Source organism: Ceratotherium simum, chromosome 20 (genome assembly GCF_057802395.1).
Source record: "Ceratotherium simum simum isolate JZ-2026a chromosome 20, ASM5780239v1, whole genome shotgun sequence".
In the NCBI taxonomy this organism is placed as follows: Eukaryota; Metazoa; Chordata; class Mammalia; order Perissodactyla; family Rhinocerotidae; genus Ceratotherium; species Ceratotherium simum.
The window spans coordinates 27,977,122-27,998,440 of NC_141919.1; the positions used below are offsets into that span (position 1 = coordinate 27,977,122).

Here is a 21,319-nt window from a genome sequence, read left to right on the forward strand (position 1 = left end):
AAATGCAATAACTCACTCAGTCACGTATACATACATACATATATACATATATTTGAATAATTCTTTGATAGAAATTTTACTATTAAATGGATTACAGCTAATTGAATGTTTTCTAAGTGTTATGAAAGAATAATTTGGTGAATACTACCGACTCTTTAGCAACAAAAATTCATAATAAAACCTGTTTAGCATGCCTTACTCAAAGTTTTTGTAGTTCTAATGTGAAAAATGTCACTTATGATATGTCCTGTTGTGTAACTCTAGTAATGTAAATTTTTAAAGTATTAAAATGTACATATTTATTGCTAATATGAACAAATTTGAATAACTAAGACATTTTCAAATAAAATATAATATCTTTGATTATGGATTGCATGATTGGACTACATTGCCAGAAGGTTACATCTTGCTTAGAAAAGTCTTTTAAAAGTTTCCCAAAAAATTATTAAAGGATAAAGTGAAGGATCTTGGGGGGGACTTCTTTTATACTGGTATAGCGCTGAGATCATGGCATTTTTTCTTTCTTTTTTTTTTCTTCATAGGAAATATATTTTAATTGCATTCACAATTTGAGAAGTCTTATAATTGGAAAATATTATATGTTTTCTACCCTGTAGATCACCCAGGAGGCTGGAGAATTTATGATCACTTTCCCATATGGCTATCATGCTGGTTTTAATCATGGTTTCAACTGTGCAGAATCTACAAATTTTGCTACTGTCAGATGGATTGACTATGGGAAAGTTGCTAAATTGGTAAGTTACGCCTCAAAAATAAAGCATAAATTAAATGCGTGTTCTGGTTATTGTAGTGGGAAACCTAAGATCACATGCAGCATTTATTATTTTCCTCATTGACATTGTGTGCTTCTCGCCATAGTAATTTATTTCAGACTAGATGTATTTGTTTTACACAGGCTATATTACCATTTGTAGCTACATTTTTCTGTTTTGAGAATAATATGGAGCAATTTACCTTGAGAGGTAATTTTATGCAACTGTTGTTTGCTTTCTCTCTTAAGGCCACCAATTATTTTTTTGCCAGATTTTCTGGTGGCTCCGTGCCAGGTAGACTTGGCTCTTTCCATGTTAGAGTTTAGTCCATGGCTTAGAAAACAACTATTTACAGAGGAAAGTGTCTGGTAAAATTGTAATAACAAGAGGTTGAAGGAGGATGGTAAAATGAAATGATTAAAACTGCCCTTAGTGCAGAAATGAATTTCATGAAAGTAATAATGTAGAACATATTTTAACAAGAAATATATCTTTATGTTGAATTCTATAAAATTTTGCATCTCCTGCCCAGTATATTTAATTTAGTCCACATAATGTATATTTTCATTCACAAGCAACAACTTCTATTCAATTTAATTAATTGCCCCTGTGGCAATAGAGGACATCTTAAAGTGTTGGTGGCTTCTATTAGATTGCTTCCTTTCCTGTGGTTTTAAGGCAAAGGTGTAGGCTGGCAGATGGCAGCTTCTAAATGAAATTGTGTTTTATAGAGTATGTAAAAAATTGACATAGATTTAGTGGAAAATGACACATTCAACTTATGTGGTCTTATCTTGGTCACTGAATGGTACAAGTTTTATTCGTTTTACATTGATAAAAAGTTGCGTGGGGAACCACTGGGTGAACTTGGATAGAAATATATTCAGGGAAGACAACTCTAGGTTTAATTTACATGTGTATTTAGAAAATTGCATAATACATTAAAATAAAAGTATAGCCCCTTGGCAGCCCAGGAGGCATTTGAATGAATTCCTGACATAAAAGACAGCTCCTGCTATTAGAAGACTTTTTCTGTTCTGAGTAATTTCTATTTATGAGGGGTAATTTAGAAAGGAACAGAACTGAACTACTTCTTCCCATTATGCATCCTTCATATTACAATAAACCTAATAAAAAATAGAAAACTCTGTCTGTATCCTGGCCAGCTACTGCAGTGCCTTTGCAGAAATGTAATTTTTGTATCTGCATTGAAACAGTGTCATAGCCCCGAGGTTTTAACAAGGTATGTTATGTTATGGTTTACATCTTTAATCATTGACGTTATAAGTCAGCTGTCACAGCTGTTCAGAGTCGCCAGAAAAATTAATTGGTGCTTGTTTACTACAAGTTTCACATCTAGTTCATGGTATTAGCCAAAATAGCTTCTCCCCAAGGCTAAAATGTCCTGAGTGTGTTTCCACATATCCGTGTGGACGTAGAGGGGGAGTGGAGTGTGACCGAGTAAGAGAGGTCGATAGTGGTCCTCTCTGAAGTCTCAGCCGATGGAGCCTGGAACCATGGGATGGTTAAGGAGCAGCGCACCGTGGTGGAGGAGGCAGGGATCTGAGGCCCCACTTTTCTTCTTCTAGCTAGCCGTATAACATTAGTCAAGTCATTTATTCTTTTTGTTTCTTCTGTATAAATTAGACATACCTCTCTACTGCATAGATTTGTTGTGAGAGGAAAAAAATTTAGTATGTGGATATCCACTCATGCTGCATTGATTTATATCATTCAGTTTAGTCAAGGGATATGATTGTCTTAGTTTTGGGTATTTTACTAGGTACGAAATGTTCAATGGCTACAATGCATTTTTGGCATTAAATTTTATAATTTAAAATTGTCATAATTGCATGTTTGAGATGTTTTTAGGTGTTGTCTCCACCCTCCCTTTACTTTTGGTGAGGTGGTGCTGCTCTGAGAATGTACTAGTTTTCTATTGCCGCTGTAGCAAATTACCATAAAATTAGTGGTTTAAAACAAACCCATTTCCTATCTCATAGTTCTGTAGGTTATAGGTCTGACATTGGTCTCAAAGAGCAAAAGTCAAGGTGCTTACTGGGCTCTACTGCTTCCTGGAGACTCTGGTGAAGAATCCATTTCCTTGTTCAGCCAGGTGGTTTGCTGAATTCAATTCCTTGCAGTTGTAGGACTGAGTTCAGTTTCCTTGCTGCCTGTCAGCCAGGTCTTTGCTCCTAGAGGCCTCTCTCAGACTCTCGCATGTGGTCTCCTACAATTCAGAGCAACAATCCGCAAAATCCTTTCTGTCATGTAAAATAACAGTCACAGATTGTAGAGATTAGGATGTGGATATCTTTGTTGTTATGGGTGAGGGGTGAGGGCAGCATTCTGCCTACCCAGAGAGTTCCAATTCATAATTGACATGGTGATATATTAAGAATCTACTTTGAGTCATGTGACTAATTTTAGTTATTCTATACAAAACAGAAAACTAAATTTCTAATAGATACAATTTTGAATGTTTCGCTAAAACATCCTTATGCTTTCTTAAATTATATTCCTCAATATTAATGTTTTCTTGCCTATTCTCAGTTAATAAGTTCTCTTACATTATAGTGTGCTGTGATAACATCTTTTTTTGCAGATTTTGGTGTCTTTTATCATTATTCGATACATATTTTTATTGATTTCCAAGTCTGTTTCTTTAGGCAACCTTATGAATTTACTGTAGTGTGTGTGTGTGTGTGTGTATAACACACACATGTAGTTTTTAATCTTAGGAAAATTTGAATTGGGCGATTAGTTTTTGTGTTTTGCTGGGGCAAATGTAATGTATAGTGGATTAATTATAAATTGCATATAAATTAATTATAAATTGCTTAAAAGACTTTTTCAGCTTTGAGGATAACCAAATTTGTTAGTTTGTCTTAATTCTTTGCTTTCTTCAATTAATTCTAAATGATAACTATTGAAAAAACGGTTATTTTTTACAAATGATGATGAGTTATGCATTTGGGGGGGAATACTTAAAAAATAGTGGCATCATTTTTCATGGTGGAAGCACTGGGGAGTGACATCTGCTTTATCTGTCCTGTGTTGATTTGAGTATATAAAAGCACGTGACACAGTGTCTGTGTGTGGTACAGCATTAATTAATGTGGTGTCAGTGTGGGATCTCTACTGATTGATTATATTTCATATATTACAAACCAATATTGCTAATTTCATCACTTAGAAAAGAACTGTTACAAAAGGCTATTTTTTAATTAAAAAAAAAAAACACTAGGTTTTGAAAAGATAACCCCAGTTCACTGATAAACTGGCAGTCTTTGTTCAGCAGCCAGCAGGCTTTGGTTAATAGGGACCCTTTCAGCCCATTCAGGTGGCTAACGTAGATGGGGACGCAGCTCCGTTTATTCAGATAATGCTTGTCTCCTATGTGCCAGACACCGTGTATGTTTCTGTGAATTCATCGCTTGGAGGATAACCTTTTTGATGAGAGCACAGGAGTGGGAGTAGAATTGACACTGGCAGGGGATCAAGGGCTGCTTCCCTTGTCGTTGGCTGCTTGACTTCTGGTGGTGTCTCTGGAGTAGGACGGAGGGAGTCTCTGTGGGTTTCCTTTGACTGTGTTACTGACCTATTGCTATGTGGTATTTTGTTCAAGAAACTTTCCCTTTGTTTAAGGTATGGCTAACGTTGACTAGAACTCCCATTCCGTTATTTGTGCTAAGCCCAAATACTTGTCTTCCCAATTTCAGCAAATTCCTAAATGTTTGATATTGTCAACTAAATAATAATAATAATAAAAATAAAAATAATAATAATAATAATATAACAACAACAACAACAATAATTATTATGTGGGTATTCCCTGTTTTTTAGCACTTAATCTACATGGTCCTTTTTTATAGTATCTACCCAAATTGCTTCATCTCTCACATAAGGCTTTTTTTGTGCATAGATGGTGGAGATCTTCAGAAAACAGGCATAGGTGGGAGTGAGGGGACATTGACCTCACAGCCTTGATAGCAACTTAATTTAACTGTCCCAGTTTCTAAAAATTTCTGCTAATGCCCCAGGCCCTTACTATTCCTCTCGTTTCTCTCTTTTCCTTTTCTTCTCCTCCATGAAGATCATTCAGCTCTCTTTTGCCTTGATCTGCAAAATATAGCATAGCCAAATCCTGCGTGATACTCCAGAACGGAAGGGCCTTGCCTTAAGAGGACCCACCTACCTAAGAAGGTGGTTGTGCAATTTTTCCCCATTTCGTTAATCAGAGGTAAGGTTTTCACTGAAAAAAACCTGAGAGGAATGTTCCAGGTAGACATGGGCCCATTTGCCTACGGACTGAGGCAGAGCTCAGCTTTGGTAAGTGCGCAGCGAGTTCTTTCTCTGCAGCAGGAGTTGTGCTATGTGTGTGTACAAGGAAGAAAGTCATGTTTTCTTTATCTTCAGGGGGCTTTCATAAAAAGCAGAAGGGCTTTTAATAAACCTCCATTTGCAAAGCTATAGTATGAGTGGAACATACCATCCAGTTTTTTATTTTAGGCATCTTTATAGCTTTAAACATCAGTAATCTAGAGTGAAATGCTGTATGTTTTTCTAGTAGAGATTTAAAAATACGTAACAGCTTAGCAGTTGAAATAAGATATTGGTGCATATTTGAGATGAATGTTTTCCGTTTCTGGAGCGATCTTTCTTTCCGTGGTGAAATGGAGTCCACACTTACTTTTGGGCAGCAGCTACGGTGGTACTCACAGGCCTGCTTCCTGGAGAGGCCGGATCAGAGAGCTGGCTTGCAGGTTGTATTTCATTTTTCCGTTTGGTGGGATGAAGTGCAGTTGTTTTGATGTTAGGTTTGATGGATTTGTTTGCCACTGCATTCATTAGCTTCACATCAAAAAACTGACAGGCTGTTAAATGAAACGTTGGCTTAGATTTTCAGCTTGACTGTTTGGAGACGTTTGTGAAGATATTTTGTTTTTGTGTTGCAGCAGCCTCAAGCACTGTGATTGTCTCGAAGGGAAGAAAAGTTATTTACTGTACTGATTTTCCTGAGTAAAAAAGAATCATTGTCTGGAGGACAGTCCTATCTGGCCTACACCATCAGAAGTACTGTATTTATGACAGTGTGTGCAGTGTGAGAGACTTATCTATGGCACGATAAATAATGTTATCTGCTGGGAAGTAAAGGTAGTAGTTGGTGACTCCAAAATGGTATCTCTTATTTTGCATTAATTTTATTTTAAATGATAATCTATTAACATGATATGCCAGAAAGTTGAAAAATTGCACTGCAGAGCTGGGAATGTTGTCTTATGAACTCCAGGAGCGTTATTTCACTATCTAATTTTAAAGCATTCTGACATTTGAATCCTCAAACGTTTGAACAAATTTAGAAAGAGATGATAGAATTTTGAAATTGGCTTCCCTTTAATCTGGAAGAGATTTCAACTATTAAATTGTCTTGCATACAAGAACCGCAATATGGGTTCATTCTATTTTATATTTCAGTCCTTCTCTAGAATTAAATTTGGTTTTTCTTAAATCAGGTAGCATTCTTCCAAAAAAATCTTTTATCTTGGGCAGTCTTTATTAAAACAATCAGGAATCATTTTAATGGTGAGTCTCTAAGTTATATTTTAATATGCTTTGGATCACAAAATACTAGTATAGTGACATTTCTCTATTTTTATGGCTTGTGAAGGAAAGAAAATGTAGACTCTTTTGCACATTGCTCATTTAACATTTCTTGGCATTCTAATTTTAAGTGTCTGAGATGGCATATATAATAGGAGCTTTGTGAGCATAGGGATTTTATATTCTGCATTTTTTCTTTTTGCCTCTTCTTTGTTCCTGTTTCCCGGGCCCTGATGGTACAGCACAACGGTGCTGATGAGTGGCTTTGCTGTGCCTTTTTTACAGAGCTTAAAGGGAAGAAGAGAAAATACCCTGTAGAGAAAAAGAAGCCTATGAAGTCATAACGTTAGGAGCTGGTACTCTGGTAGGGAGTGTTTATGTATCTGAAAGAGGTATTAAGAAAGAAAATATTCACATTATGTCCCACTTTATTCTGATAAAGTATTGAATTGGGGGATTCAGAAAATCTGAGACTTCAACTAGTGTACTAGAAACCCAGTTGATTAGTATGTACTGTGTCTGCAGGAGAGAGATTTGGGGCTCGAGTCCTCAGAGCTGGGGCGCCTGGCTTTCGTTTAGTGCAAACTTAAATTTGCTGGATTATGGGATTTGAATGGAACTAGATATATGGTTTATGACACTGAGGTTTAGTTGCTAACCTGAAATCAAGATAATATCTGGTGTTTTGGAGGCTTTAGTTTAAGTCAGTACCTTAAGAAAAAGTAAATTGGCTTCTTGAATAACTTATTTAGTCTATTGAGAAAAATTAATTTGTCTTTGTCATTCTACTTTCCTGTAGTTTGACAGTCATAGTAGCTGATTGTTCACGATAGGCCGGGCCTTGTCCAGGGCCCTTTAGATGTGTCACTTCATGCCATCTCTGTGATGGTGCCAGTTCAGGTCTTCTGTCCTCTACTAGCCCCTTTCTCAAACTAGGGGAGTTGGGATCATGCATAAAATGAGGATGGTGAAGCTGGGCTCGGAGGCAGAAGGTTGGCCTCCAGTGCCCCGTGTCTTTCTTGACTCATCTCCCTGGATCTGGTGGATTAAATAGGTGCCAGCTAAGTATGTGATTTGTGGGATTACTTTCAAGATTCTTGAAGATTCAGAATGATCCTGTCCCTTTGTAAGTTGTAGTCGACATCACCGCTGGATGGCCCCAGACTTCCGGTATTTGCTTATTTGGATTCTTATTTTGTGGATAAGTGGATACTTTATTTTGTATTCTTCTGCTCTGTCAATAAACCTACATATAAATTCTTTTTTAGCCCATAAAGCAACCATCATTACCTCTCAGGCTTGGACCTTGCTCTTTGATTAAGCGGGGGAAAAAAACAAAGGTTCTGCACTCCGTCCCTCATTTTGAGGAGGGAGGGGGATTCTGAGGCATCAGTCTGGACAAAAAGGTGTGTGTGTTGAGCATCAGAACAAAGTTGAGGATGCATCTGCCTTGATATGTGTTTTTATGATTGTCAGGGAGCAAATTTGATTGCAGCACTTTTGAAGCTTTGGGAATTTTTTTTTTTTACAATTTCTTTTGCCTTTTCCCTGTTTTTTCAATGTTTATAACAGTAAAAATACCATAAAGGGCTCTGTGGTAGATATGAGTTTGGAGAGGAAGGGAGAAGTTGGGGGTGTGTGTTCTGGCCAGTGGTGATCCAGACTTCTGGGAGAGTAGTGGGAAGGAACACCCGGTGATATTCGAGGGAAGCAGGCTGGCCAGCCCCTCAAGGGAAGAAAGGGGTGATGGGAGAATCATCTGGGCGCTGGGCACCCCCAGAGTTCTTAGCTGTCAGATATCCTGGTTCCCACAGCTTCTCATTCTTTCCCACACAGAGTTTACTGCATTCCCTCCCCCTGCAGCTGCCGCTGAGAAGACAAACAGTGGTTTATCTAGTAGGGGGTTGTTATCTCACTTGAGGGATCCAGAGCAGGGCGGTCCCAGGGTTGGTGCAGCTGCTCAGCAGTGTCACGAGGTCTCATGCTCTCCCCCTCTTGTCTAATGTCCTCCGTAGGAGGGTATTCACTACAGCCTTGCCTCTGTCACTGAGCTTACTCCAGACACGTTCCCTCCAAGGACAGGAAGGACGGGGACAGTGCAGGAACGTGGTTCACCCACCTGCCTTTGTCGAGGAGGAAAATTTTTCCTTGAAGCCCACCTGAAAACCTCCCTTTATATTCTATGGCCCACCATAACCATAAGGACAGCTGGGAAAGTAAATAGCCAGTCACTGGCAGTTTTAGGCTGTTCAGGAGAGCACCTGGTGTGTGCTGGGCCCTGTGCCGCGGTTAAGAGAGTAAACACGACAGATGTGGGCTCTGCCTGGTGGAGCTAAGAGTCCGCAGCAGCTGTTCTCAACCCTGCTGAGCTTTGAAAGCAGAGACCTCTGGCCTCACCCAGACCAGTGGGATAAGAATCTCTGGTGAGGGGACACAGCATTTGTGGGTTTTTTTGTTTGTTTTTGGTGAGGAAGATTAGCTCTGAGCTAACACCTGTTGCCAATCCTCCACTTTTTGCTGAGGAAGATTGGCCCTGGGCTAACATCCATGCCCATCTTCCTCTACTTGGTATGTGGGACGCCACCACGGCATGGCTTGATGAGCGGTGCATATGTCCCCGCTTGGGATCTGAACTTGCAAACCCCGGGCTGCTGAAGCGGAGAGTGCGAACTTAACCACTACGCCACCGGGCCAGCCCCAGCATTTGCATTTTAATATCCCCCTAGTGGATGCTTTAGGTTGAGAATCAGGTCTTTAGTGAATGGCCTTTGTTGTTTGGGTTGAGGTCATTCAACATCATGTATTTTTTCCTACTAAAAGGTATTTTGAGTTTCAAACCATCAGCTTATCTGTTTAAAATTGGAGATGTTGTGTAATAATTTCCAAATATATCATTAATAGCCCCTTTTCTGTGAGAATTAATAAGTATTTGGGGCACATATAGAGTTGGAAGTTTCATGGATATCCTGTAAATATGTCCTTTAGTATTTTTAGAGGGAAGTAGGGAGTATGTGGGAAAAGATATAATAGAGTAGAATGAATGTTAAAGATATGAGTGTATTGTGTATAGCTACTCTTAAAGTAATTATGAGGTTTTGTGCAGTATAGTGGATTTTGTGACTTTTTTGGAATCATTTTATTTTTCAATTTTTTCTTTTTTATCTCCTAGTTTTTCTCTAGGGTTTTTTTTTTCCTTTGTGTAACAACAGTTTAAAATAAACTCTTGATCTCTTATGTAATAATGTAATTATGTAGTAATGTATTTGCGTTATCAAAGCTGAACCTAAATTATCAAAGAGGTAAGTACCATCTCTATTTAAAATATTTGGAGACAACTGCCCCCCCCCCATAATCCCTATATCTCTCTTTTTTTTTTTTAAAGATTTTATTTATTTATTTTTCCCCCAAAGCCCCGGTAGATAGTTGTATGTCGTAGTTGCACATCCATTCTAGTTTCTGTATGTGGGACGCGGCCTCAGCATGGCCGGAGAAGCGGTGTGTCGGTGCTCGCCCGGGATCCGAACCTGGGCCGCCAGCAGCGGAGCGCGCGCACTTAACCGCTAAGCCACGGGGCCGGCCCCCTATATCTCTTTTAAGCTTAATTTTCTTCATATTACTGTTTGACATACTATGTATAATATTCTAATTTATTTTGTCTGTCTGTCTCTCTTCCACTAGAATGAGAGATCTATAGATAGGGATTTTTAAAAAAAAATTATTAGTTCACTTCTGTATTCTCTACTCAGCACATAATAGATGCTCAAGAAACAGTTAGTTGAATGATTAAATGACTTGTCCAAGGCCATTTAGTCAAAAGCATCAGAACCGTAGGAATCTTGCCTATCTTTTCATTGTTTTCCCCTCATTTAGACAATGTTTTCCTTTTTTACATTTCAACTAACATCCCTGGTAGCTCTGTCAAACACAGCAAAATAATTATAAATGTAATGTATAAATTTACCACGTTTAAAATGTTTTTTCTGAGAACTTAAAGCTTTCCAGTTGATACCTGAAATCCATTTTCACAACTTAACCCATCACATCAACTTAGATGATGAAGCCTAAGATTTCATAGCAGAAAAACAGATGATCAATTTGGAAGGTTTTTGGACAATGCAAGAAAAAGAAAACGTGGACCATTTGAATGAAGTCAGGTTTCCTTCTACCATCAATAAGCTGATTTTCTTTGGGAAAATCGTACTGCCTTGCTGAGACTATAATGTTAAAATAGTGGTCCTGTTCCTGACTTGATTCAAAAGCTGTGTATAGAAATGTCCACATGTGGTTTAGGAGGCAGCATGGCGAGGGGTAGAGAGAGCACAGATTGTAGGTGGTGGGGCTGGATCTGAATACAGGTAACTTTTGCTTGCTAGCGGTTGATGTTCTTGCTAGAGGTTTGATTTACTTAATAACTTTATGATCTGGTTGCTAATTGTTTGCTCTTAAGAAATACCTCTCTCAAAAGATCTATTTTAGTTTTCTGATACAATGTGGTAACTTAAAGAAAAAGCTAGTTAAAGGAGGACTTGGGAAAATTCCTCAAGTGGGGTCTGAACCCTTGGCCCAGCCACCTGGTGACTTGTCTTTCTCGGTGGAAGAGCTAAGTGTGAAATAGGACTTCTTAACTAAGGCATGCCAACCACGGTCACTGTTCGCTTTCCTTCAGGATACCCCTTCTCTCCTGATGCAACAAAAGCAACATGTGCAGATGTCTAGTTTGAAGCTTTGGTGTGGGAGTCTTGCTTACTTGATCATTTGATATGACCTTTTTGAATCAAAGGAAAGTTTTAAAGGGATTTCACTGAGGTCAGTGGCTATAATTAGACTTTAATCTGTGGATCCACAGTCTATCCTCCCTCTGCTCTGAGCAAGGTGGTAGAAAGGGTGAGCACACCTCTTTTCAGAACTGCTTTTCAGAACTGTATCCTGGAAATTCCCCACAGGGCTATAATCATGAGAACACTCTCTGTGCCAGCACTAGGGCCCATTCTCAGGCTGAAAGTAATGAAGGTAATAGCTGAATGTGATTTTCATATTTAAATATCAAAGGGGATAAAGAATAGGTGAAGAAACCCGTGATTAATCTCTATTACTGTTTTAACAGTTCTGCACCTTTGCAATTAGAAGAATCAGAGTGTTAGCCAATTCAGAGAGGAAAGGTGTCTCCAGTTAGGCAGACTCTAAAAAAGTCTGATACTACATAGAAGCCCAGTGCTTAGTTCTCTTCTTCTTTTAGCCATACCTATTATTTTTTTAATTTATTTTATTTTATTTTATTTGTTTTTGTGAGGAACATTAGCCCTGAGCTAACATCTGTTGCCAATCCTCCTCCTTTTTGCTGATCAAGATTGGCCCTGGGCTGACATCCGTGCCCATCTTCTTCCACTTTATATGGGACGCCCCCACAGCATGGCTTGATAAGCGGTGAGTAGGTCTGTGCCCAGGATCCAAACCTGTGAACCCTGGGCCGCTGAAGCGGAGTGTACGAACTTAACCGCTACGCCACCGGGCTGGCCCCCTATTGTTTTTAATTTACTGTAATTTTATACCCTACAAACTATGGCCAGTAATATTTTTTGCCTCTTTCTAAAATGAGAAAGGCAAAACGAGTGTCTTCTGGACATCCTGGATATTCTGCGGGGATAATTTCCAACATGACAGCTTAGAACATTAATTGATTGATTGTAGTACTATCTACAAAATGTAGTACTTATAGCTAATTCTGCCAGGCATTATTTTTGTTTTTCATTTGTATTGGTCAGTTTGTATTTTTACAAGTGCTATCTTTTTTTTTTTTTTAATAATTTTTATTTATTAATTTTTTTCCCCCAAAGCCCCAGCAGATAGTTGTATGTCATAGCTGCACATCCTTCTAGTTGCTGTACGTGGGACGCGGTCTCAGCATGGCCGGAGAAGTGGTGTGTTGGTTCACGCCCAGGATCCGAACCCGGGCCGCCAGCAGCGGGGCACGCGCACTTAACCACTAAGCCATGGGCCGGCCCTACAAGTGCTATCTTTAAGTGAGGACAATATCAGTACTTGTATGTCTTCTTGCTTATGACGCTGAGTGCAGTTTTTATGATGGTTTTATGTGTCTCTTACTGTTGTTGTTCGATGTTTTGATTTTTATCATACTTAAGTATGACCAATGAATACACAGTTAAGCAAGGGAGATTTCAACTTAGAGTTATAATGTCATTAAAAAGTATGAAGAAATGGGGGCCGGCCAGCGAAAGTGGTTAAGTGCGCGTGCTCCACTGCGGCAGCCCGGGGTTCGCTGGTTCGGATTCCAGGCGTGCACTGATGCACCGCTTGGAAAACCATGCTGTGGCAGCGTTCCATATATGGAGGAAGATGGGTGTAGATGTTAGCCCAGGGCCAGTCTTCCACAGCAAAAAGAGGAAGATTGGCAGATGTTAGCTCAGGGCTGATCTTCCTCACACACACACAAAAAAAGTATGAAGAAATGAAACCTTGGTATGGGGGAATTATTTATTTTATAATCATAGATATCAGTATTTTGGGGGGCAGGGAATGAGCATTGTATACATATATACATATAATTCACTATTGTTATTATTTTGTAATATTTTAGGAAAAGGCTAGAAAAACATATTAAGGAAGAAAAATTTAGCCTGTCTTGTGTTCCATGTGTAATATCAAGGTTAGTTTTATAAAGTTAATTATATCTTACATCTCCTTTCAATATGCTTCATTAGAAATACAGCTCAAGTAGTTATTGAGGTCCCATGATCTGCATAGGATTGCTGTCAGAGTCACTCAAGGAAGGCAATACAGGCTGGTGTAGGCAGCAGACGCTCTGGGGAGTAATATGCTTTGTCTTCAGTCTCTCTCAGGCTGTATTTAATTCTGTTGAGCTTCATTTTCCTCATATATAAGAAAAGCATTGTTGTGTAGTGGTGAAGGGGTGCAAGTTCAGGAATTAGCCAGACTCTGATTGGAATTCTGCCTTTTCCTTTTACTAACTGTGTGATTGGAGCAAGTACTTAACTAACCTGTCTAAATCTCCCTTTTTCCATATGTAAGATGGAGAGTATAGCTTCTTTATAGTTGTTCTGAAAAATAAATGAAATTAAATATGTAAGGAGCCTTGGAGAGTTGTGGTGAGGACTAGGTAGATATGTGGTGGATTAGGTTTGTGTTTTCACTGCCTTTTTCCTCCAGAATTCCAGTTTGGGGTATTGACCTTGGTTCACTGGTGGGTCTGGCTGGTCAAGGGAAATCCTGTTTCCTTTTTCAGTGATGATGGATCAGTTCAGTGGGCCAATCCTGGCCAAATGCAAAGGAGGGTAGGATTGGTGGAGACATAGAGGAAAATGCCAGCTTGCCCTAGGAGAGTAATGAGAGGCTCGACTCTCTAGACTAGGACAAGGAAGCACTGAAGTCTGAAACCAGCAGTCATAAAGGGACCAGATCCCTAGCTTAAAGGCCATGCGTGGGACACCAGATGAGAGAGCTGGAACGGTGCTGTTTAAAGTCAAAGCCTGGAGAAAGCAGGCCAATGTTTTGTTTTTCATAACTTTGTCAGAAATACAGATGTTTGTTGCTCCATCTCTGGAGTACTTTCTTCCTTAGTAAAAGTGTTTTGATGGCAAAGTTGAGTGCAAGTAAACAAAAACCCAACCTGATCACACAGACCTGTCTTAGAATTCTGGTTCTGTGTGGGTACCTGTGCACTTGCCTCTGTGAGTCATGGTTTTCCTGCGTGTAAAGAGGGCTTTAGGCCCGCGCAGTGGCATAGCGGTTAAGTGCTCCACTGCTGGCGGCCTGGGTTCGGATCCCGGGCGCACACCGACGCACCGCTTGTCAGGCCATGCTGTGACGGCGTCCCATATAAAGTAGAGGAGGACGGGTACGGATGTTAGCTCAGGGGCCGGTCTTCCTCAGCAAAAAGAGGAGGATTGGTGACAGATGTTAGCTGAGGGCTAATCTTCTTCACACAAAAAAAATAAATAAATAAATAAGAAAAACATAAAGAGGACTTTGACTGGGCCTCACCAGGCTGTGGGGAGGATGGGACCATAGCTGGGGCAGTCACCTGCCGCCACACCTCTCTGACTGAACACATTTCTTAAAAGTGCTTCATTGTGGGTCATTTCTAAGTCAGGGAACTCCTTGCTATCAATTTGGGGAAGATGGGCTAGTGGAGCCCAGGTCTGAGGTGCTGAGCAGCAGTGCTGTGGGGATGGTGTTTGCAGGATAAGTGCTGACAGCAGGCTGGGCAGATGGATTGCTCTGTATATTTCTACTGATTTCTCACGTCCATTCAGTTTTACTTTTCTGCCAAAATGAGGGCAGTATGAAAAGAAGTGACATCAACTAACAGCGTTGGGGTTCTGGGGGCCAGATTGCCGAGAGGAGGAATTTGAAGGAGCTGTTGCTTATATGTCTTCAAAAACATACCGTGGCTCTTGTGCCCTATGTTGAATTTGAAAGACTGCGTGTTGTAAATTCTTGGAAAGAAAGCCATCATGGATGGTAGCGATCCTGCTATGTTTAACTCTAGTCCACACATGGCTTTAGTCCACACATGGCTTTCGCATACTCCAGGTTTTTATTTTAATTAACATAAAAAAGTAGGTAGTTTCCAGCAACTTTCTACATTTTCGTAAAAGATATTTTTATAAGGCCTAGTAATAACTTTCAATGATTCTTGGTGGAATATTTCCAGTTCTCAGGAATGTGTATTCTTGGTCGTCCTTTAATTTTAAGTATTAATTTTTTGAAGATTGGACTGTTCTGATGATTATTGAAATAGCATGAAAACCTGTTTCTTTGCAGGTAAATAAAAATTGAAAAATTGTTCAGACTTCGATAGTATTCAAAGTAATATTGAAGGATTTCTTTTTCTTATCATATTAGTAAAGAGAAAAAGAAAATTCCCATTGCTCCTGAGAATGTAGCTGCTAGAGTGGGTACTCTGCACTTCTCTTGGTGGCAGTGTAATGGGTATAAGCATCCTGAAAAGCAGGTGGGTAGTATGTTTCGCTACCCCTCAACATATCCATGCCCTTTGACTCATTTCTTACTTTCCTAGGAAATAATCAGAAATACAGGCAAAAGTTCATTTACAAAGATGATTGTTGTAGTGCTAGTTGTTTTTTTTTTTTAAGCAAAAATTGCATTATAACTAAAATGTCCAGTGATACGGAATTATTGAGTAAACTATGGTGTATCCATGTGCTAGAATCCTTTTAATTTTATAGAAAATTATTTGAAAAGAAGTCACTGTGGCTCTTAATATTACTACCCAAATACCCATTATTAAAATGTATAAAAATAAAAGAAAAAATTAATATATGCCCATGGTTAAAAAAAATTAGAGTACAGAAAAATATTTAATGGCGCCCTTTCCACTCCCTTCCTTAAAGGTAAAACGTGTTAACAGCTCCTTGTACTTCCCTTCAAAAATATCAGCATATGTCTATATCTTGTAAAAAAATCTACACAAAGTTGATGAGTATTGTATACATTGTTTTCCAATGTCTTTCCTCTTTACATCTTTTATATATCTTTCATTTATGGCAAGTAAAACATTTTTGGCATATAGATATTTATTAGAAAAATCTAGCTTATCCCAATAGAGTATGACAGGTGGTTTGCAGTGGATTTTCTTCTGAGGGGCATCATAGAACCACAGTAGTGCATGAGAGTTCGTTGCACAGATCTTGTTAACAAGTCAGACTTTGAAAATGAATGCCGTAGTCCATTGCTGTGTTTTCATTCCCTCCATGCAGAGCAGATGGCTAGGTGGACCTGGTGCACCTGCCTGACTCCAGTCCTGTCTTTGTTGACAGATCCTGCCTGCACCCGCCATCTTATTCCACCAGAGTTAATACTGGAAGATAGTTAATGCCATCGTAGTTTCTGTTTTTTCCTGAATGACAGCGTTTGTAACTGTGTCTTCGTATTTGAAGGATTGGATTGGTCAAATAAATTTTAATAAGTTCCTTTAGAATTGCATTTCTCTGGCCTCATAAAGGATTATCCCAGTGAATTTGGAAGACATGGCAGGAAAAAGTAACTAAATGACTTTTGTCAACAGTTCTGTGATAATGGGAAATTGAAATAGGAATGGCACAAAGAGGGGATAAAAACTCAGTCTGAAAGTATACACACAGGCAAGAAGAGCTACAAAAATAAGAAAATACCAACTACAATAATCATAAAGGATACTCTAGATTTAAAACACGTACATAAGACAATCGGGAGATTATTACCCATTGTTGCAAGAGAGCAGATGGTGCTTAAAATACCCCTTAATTTTATATCATTCTTAAAATCAAACAACCGAAGAGCATATACCATCTATATTTAAACAGTTAAATACAAGCTCTTCTGTTTTGGGGGATGCTGGAGTAGAGTTGAGGAAGAACCAATGCAGCATTATTCTGCCAACAAGGACACGCATCGGAGGCTGTCCTGGCAGGAGATTGAAGGGACAGATGAGGGAAAATATCGATAAGAAAGCAGAATTCCAAACCCTGCTTAGCTCCTGGGTGAAACTCTTCTGTTAACGTGTTTTCCCCCACGGGGCTGTAGCGAGTGACTTGATGTTGAATGTTTAAAATCTGAAATGTCTAGATTACGTCTGTAAAACCACATCAATTTAGGTAAATGGTCATAATGTTTAGAAAATGTGATTTCATGCTTCAGTATTTCGCATTTGGTTAGAGAGAATGTTAGAGAGGTTTTTCTGAATTTTGATGCTGTTTACACTCATGACCTTCAGAATTAATACTGAATCCTAAGCCCTAAAATGTTTACTTTGAGTAAGCATGGCCAAGACCTTTTAACAGATAAACTGCTGTTCTCAGACTTGTACCTAGGTGCACACCATAGCAGTATATTTCTGTAGTGTAGCCTCCTTATGATCAACTCATGGTGCTTTTTTGCCCAATTACTGTATAGATTATTTGCTCATGCTATTGAGATGGCAGGTGTCTGTGGCAAAGCTAACTCAGTCTGTGATTTATTCAGCCATTCAGTGCTGGACTGGAAGATGTTGGTTGAGCACAGATTCCTGTTCCGTTCCTATTACCTTTACTTTTTGTTCACATTGGTGATCCTGCCAGTCAGAGCAGCCCATGTGAAAATGAAGAAAAGGATTTGGAAGTTCAGATCCAAATTTCTAAAAGTATCCACTCTTTTGAGCTGTGTAGTGGAGAATCTGAAGTCCATACTCAAGTACTGAGTAACTGAGGTAGTTACCAAGAAAATTGGGACGGGACCGGCCTGGTGGCGTAGCGGTTAAGTGCGTGCACTCTGCTGCGTTGGCCCCAGGTTCGGACCCCGGGCGCGTGCCGATGCATTGCTTGTCAAGCCATGCCTTGGCGGTGTCCCATATAAAGTGGAGGAAGATGGGCACGGATGTTAGCCTGGAGCCAGTCTTCCTCAGCAGAAAGAAGAGGATTGTTAGCTCAGGGCTGATCTTCCTCACAAAAAAAAGAAAAAGAAAAGAAAATTGGGATGATACAATTCACTGTGTTTGCAAAGAAACATTTTGAGGTTGGTAGGTTTATAAACCTAGCATTTCAATGGGCACATGTAGAGTTTAGTTTTATTAGATTGATTTAATGTGGTTTGTGTTGGTTTCATTCCAAGAGAGCCCTTTATTTTCTTTTTTAAGTGTGTAAAGCAACAGTCTTTTTTTTTTTTTTAGGAACATTGGCCCTGCGCTAACATCTGTTGCCAATCTTCCTCTTTTTCTTTTTTCTCCCTAAAGCCCCAGTATATAGTTATATATCATAGTTATAGAGTTGTAGCTCTTCTGTGTGGGATGCTGCTCCAGCATGGCACGATGAGCGGTGAGAAGTCCTTGCCCAGGATCCAAAGCGGCGAACCCCGGGCCACTGAAGCAGAACGCGTGAACTTAAGCGCTAAGACGCTGGGCCGGCCCCTAAGAGAGCCCGTTTTACCCCCGTTTATTTTCTCTATTTACTTTCTGGAACTGATTGACATGACAGCTGATTGAATGAGATGTGTTTTCTTAGACTTGAAGTAAGTAGTGCTTCGTATTTATGGAAACGCCACAGGAGAAAGCCAAATAGGCATCACTGTGGAAGGAGTTGTCTTCAGTGGATGTCATGTGTCCGGCTGCCTCTTGTTTCAGTCACTTAGTAGGGTCTGTGGACAAAGCAGTCCTAAGTTTTGGGCCTTCTGTTTCAATGGGTTTGTCTCTGAAGCAGAAGGCCTGGACTGACTAATCAGTGCCCACCAAATTTCCAGATTTCCTAGACTGGCCTTCAGTTTATTTTAACATCTATTAATTACCTGCTGTGTAATGACTTGCCAGCCCTGGTGGTCTAGTGATTAGGATTTGATGCTTTCACTGCCTGGCCCAGGTTCATTTCCTGGTCAGGGAACCACACCACCCGTTTGTCAGTTGTCACACTGTGGCGGCTGCGTGTTGCTGTGATGCTGAAAGCTGTGCCACTGGTATTTCAAATATCAGCAGGGTCACTCATGGGGGACAGGTTTCAGTGGAGCTTCCAGACCAAGATGGACTAGGAAGATGGACCTGGCCACCCACTTCTGAAAAAATTGGCCATACAAACCCTATGAATATAGCAGGAGAGCATTGTCTGATGTAGCTCTGGAAGGTGAGAGGATGGCGCAGAAACACTGGGCAGAGTTCTGCTCTGCTGTACACAGGGTCACTAGGAGTCGGAATCAACTCGACGGCACTAACGCCAAAAAACCAAAGAGTAATAACTTGCGATAGGCTTTTGGGAGGAGGCCCCTAGTCTTCCATTCTAGTTACTCCAAATACTGTGGGACCATTGAGAGTCAATTTAAGAAGATCTTGGATCCACTTCACAAAGCCACGCTTCTGTCATGCATGTAAATATATTTTTTAAAACACTGGAATATTATCAAATATATAATTTTGCATTTTGCTTCTATCCTTTTTGTTTTTGAATATTTTCTTAGGCTACTTCAAAATCCTCAAATACTATTTAAAATAGCTGGATATTTTATCCTATGAATATACCCTAATTTAACTATTGTCTTGTTGTTGTGGAGTTTGGTTATTTACATATTTCAGTATTACAAGTTACACTGCAGTAAAGAACTTTTTGCATAAATTGCTGTCCAACTTTCTTTCTTTCTTTCTTTTTTTGTGAGGAAGATTAGCCCTGAGCTAACATCCATGCCAATCATCCTCTTTTTGCTGAGGAAGACTGGCCCTGGGGTAACATCTGTGCCCATCTTCCTCCACTTTATATGGGACGCTACCGCAGCATGGCCTGACAAGCAGTGCGTCGGTGCACGCCCGGGATCCGAACCCAGGCTGCCAGCAGTGGAGCGCACGCACTTAACCGCTACGCCACGGGGCCGGCCCCCCAACTTTCTTTTTTCTTGAGAGAGAAAATTTTAGAAGGGTAATTATTGAATCAAATAGTATTTGGATACACATCGTTAAGATCGTTTCCAGAAGTTGTACTCACATAGGTAACATGAAAATAATTTTTTGCCAACACTGATATTGTTATTAAAATAATTTTCCTTTTTTTAAAGAAAAAAGTGTAATCTTATTTTTTGTTTGCATTTTTAAAATTTCTAGGGAATTTGGACAATTTTAGTTGCCTATATTTTTCTATTCATATTTTAGTATTTTAAAATATCGTTATGAATATGATTATGAGTTCAGGATAGGAACCCTTGGCTCTATTTTCCCGGTTCGTTTGCTTTTCAATTGCATTGGAGTATTTTTGTGTTTTTATTTACAGAAGTCAGTGTTTGCTAATGGCCCTAGGATGGAGCCTGTGTTCCTCTTTTCCTCTTAGCTGCTACTACACACCCACCTGGTCTTCCTTTTCTCGAAATACTGGCTGTGGAACAGGCATGGCCTTCCTAATTACCCACTCTTCCTGCAGCAAGTTGTAGATATCCTCTTGTATTGATTTATACTGCTAGTAACTGCCGGGAAACAGGAGATTGAGAGTCACACTTTGTGGGGGTCTCAGAGGTTCTAAGTGGGATTGTGTCCTGTCTGCCTCATGATGTCGGGGATAAGGATCATCTTTCCCATGATTCCTCTGTCCATGCTGTTGAGTAAGGAGGTCTTTAGGGTTTCCAGGCTCTTGACCTACGTTGCCCACTTGTTACCCCCTTATGCTTCAGCTTGGCTGGACTGCTCTCTGTCCCCTAAAGAGGTTTACATACTATAAGTTATTGATGATATGTGGAAAGATGTCTTGGAAAAGTTTGTAGAAATTATATCCATCTTTCAGAAGGCTTTCTTGAGGCTCTGTATCTTTCTTGGGGCAGCTATGTTCTGTTAACTGTGTCCTTGCCCGTCTCTGTCCTCTGGACCTGCCTCTGTTAAATGGATGCTTTTTATTGGACTCATTTTCACAGAGCAGGACATGTCACTGTGATAACCCAAGGGGTCAAAAGAAAGTGTTCCTCTGCCTGCCGTTCCCAGATGCAATGACTGTGAAACCAAACCCATCCCATGCCCTGTGGTCTTGACTTGAGTCAAAAGCTGGGAAAGCAAAGGGTGAGGAAACTGTGGTTTTGGGGAAAAAGAAATAGGACACAGAGGGAAATGTGTATTCATCAGAAAGTCAAGACACAACTATAGATTAAATATTCATTCACGCACTAAGCTATACATTTAACAGAGGATGATAGACTCCTCAGGACTGGGCAATTTGCAAGGGGGAAAAAACTTATTAAAGATCTGTTCCAATCTGCAGATCTGTGGCTTTACAAAGCATGTGTGTGCAGATGTGCAGACGGGAGAGTGTGTGCTTCAGTGACTTTAACAGGAAGGAGCCTGATGCCAGCTTGGGTATTTGTGACTGTGCTGTTCATTAGTAAACCTTCAGAGTAAATTTATAGCTAAGGGAAAGGAAGACAAAGCTGGCCTATTTTATGCCATTCGTATGTTTTGGTTTAAGCCCACAGCAGAA

General features: G+C 39.8%; 1 protein-coding gene across 6 annotated transcripts in view; it reads left to right on the forward strand.

Moving 5' to 3' along the window:
• Window positions 1-21,319, forward strand: part of KDM4C (lysine demethylase 4C) — a 389,491-nt gene that overhangs the window by 128,116 nt on the left and 240,056 nt on the right. For all 6 annotated transcript variants that reach the window (XM_087444566.1, XM_087444572.1, XM_087444571.1 and 3 more), the window contains one exon: window positions 618-755. In XM_087444566.1, the coding sequence (XP_087300692.1) occupies window positions 618-755 (138 nt within the window). The remainder of the gene's footprint in view (window positions 1-617; window positions 756-21,319) is intronic.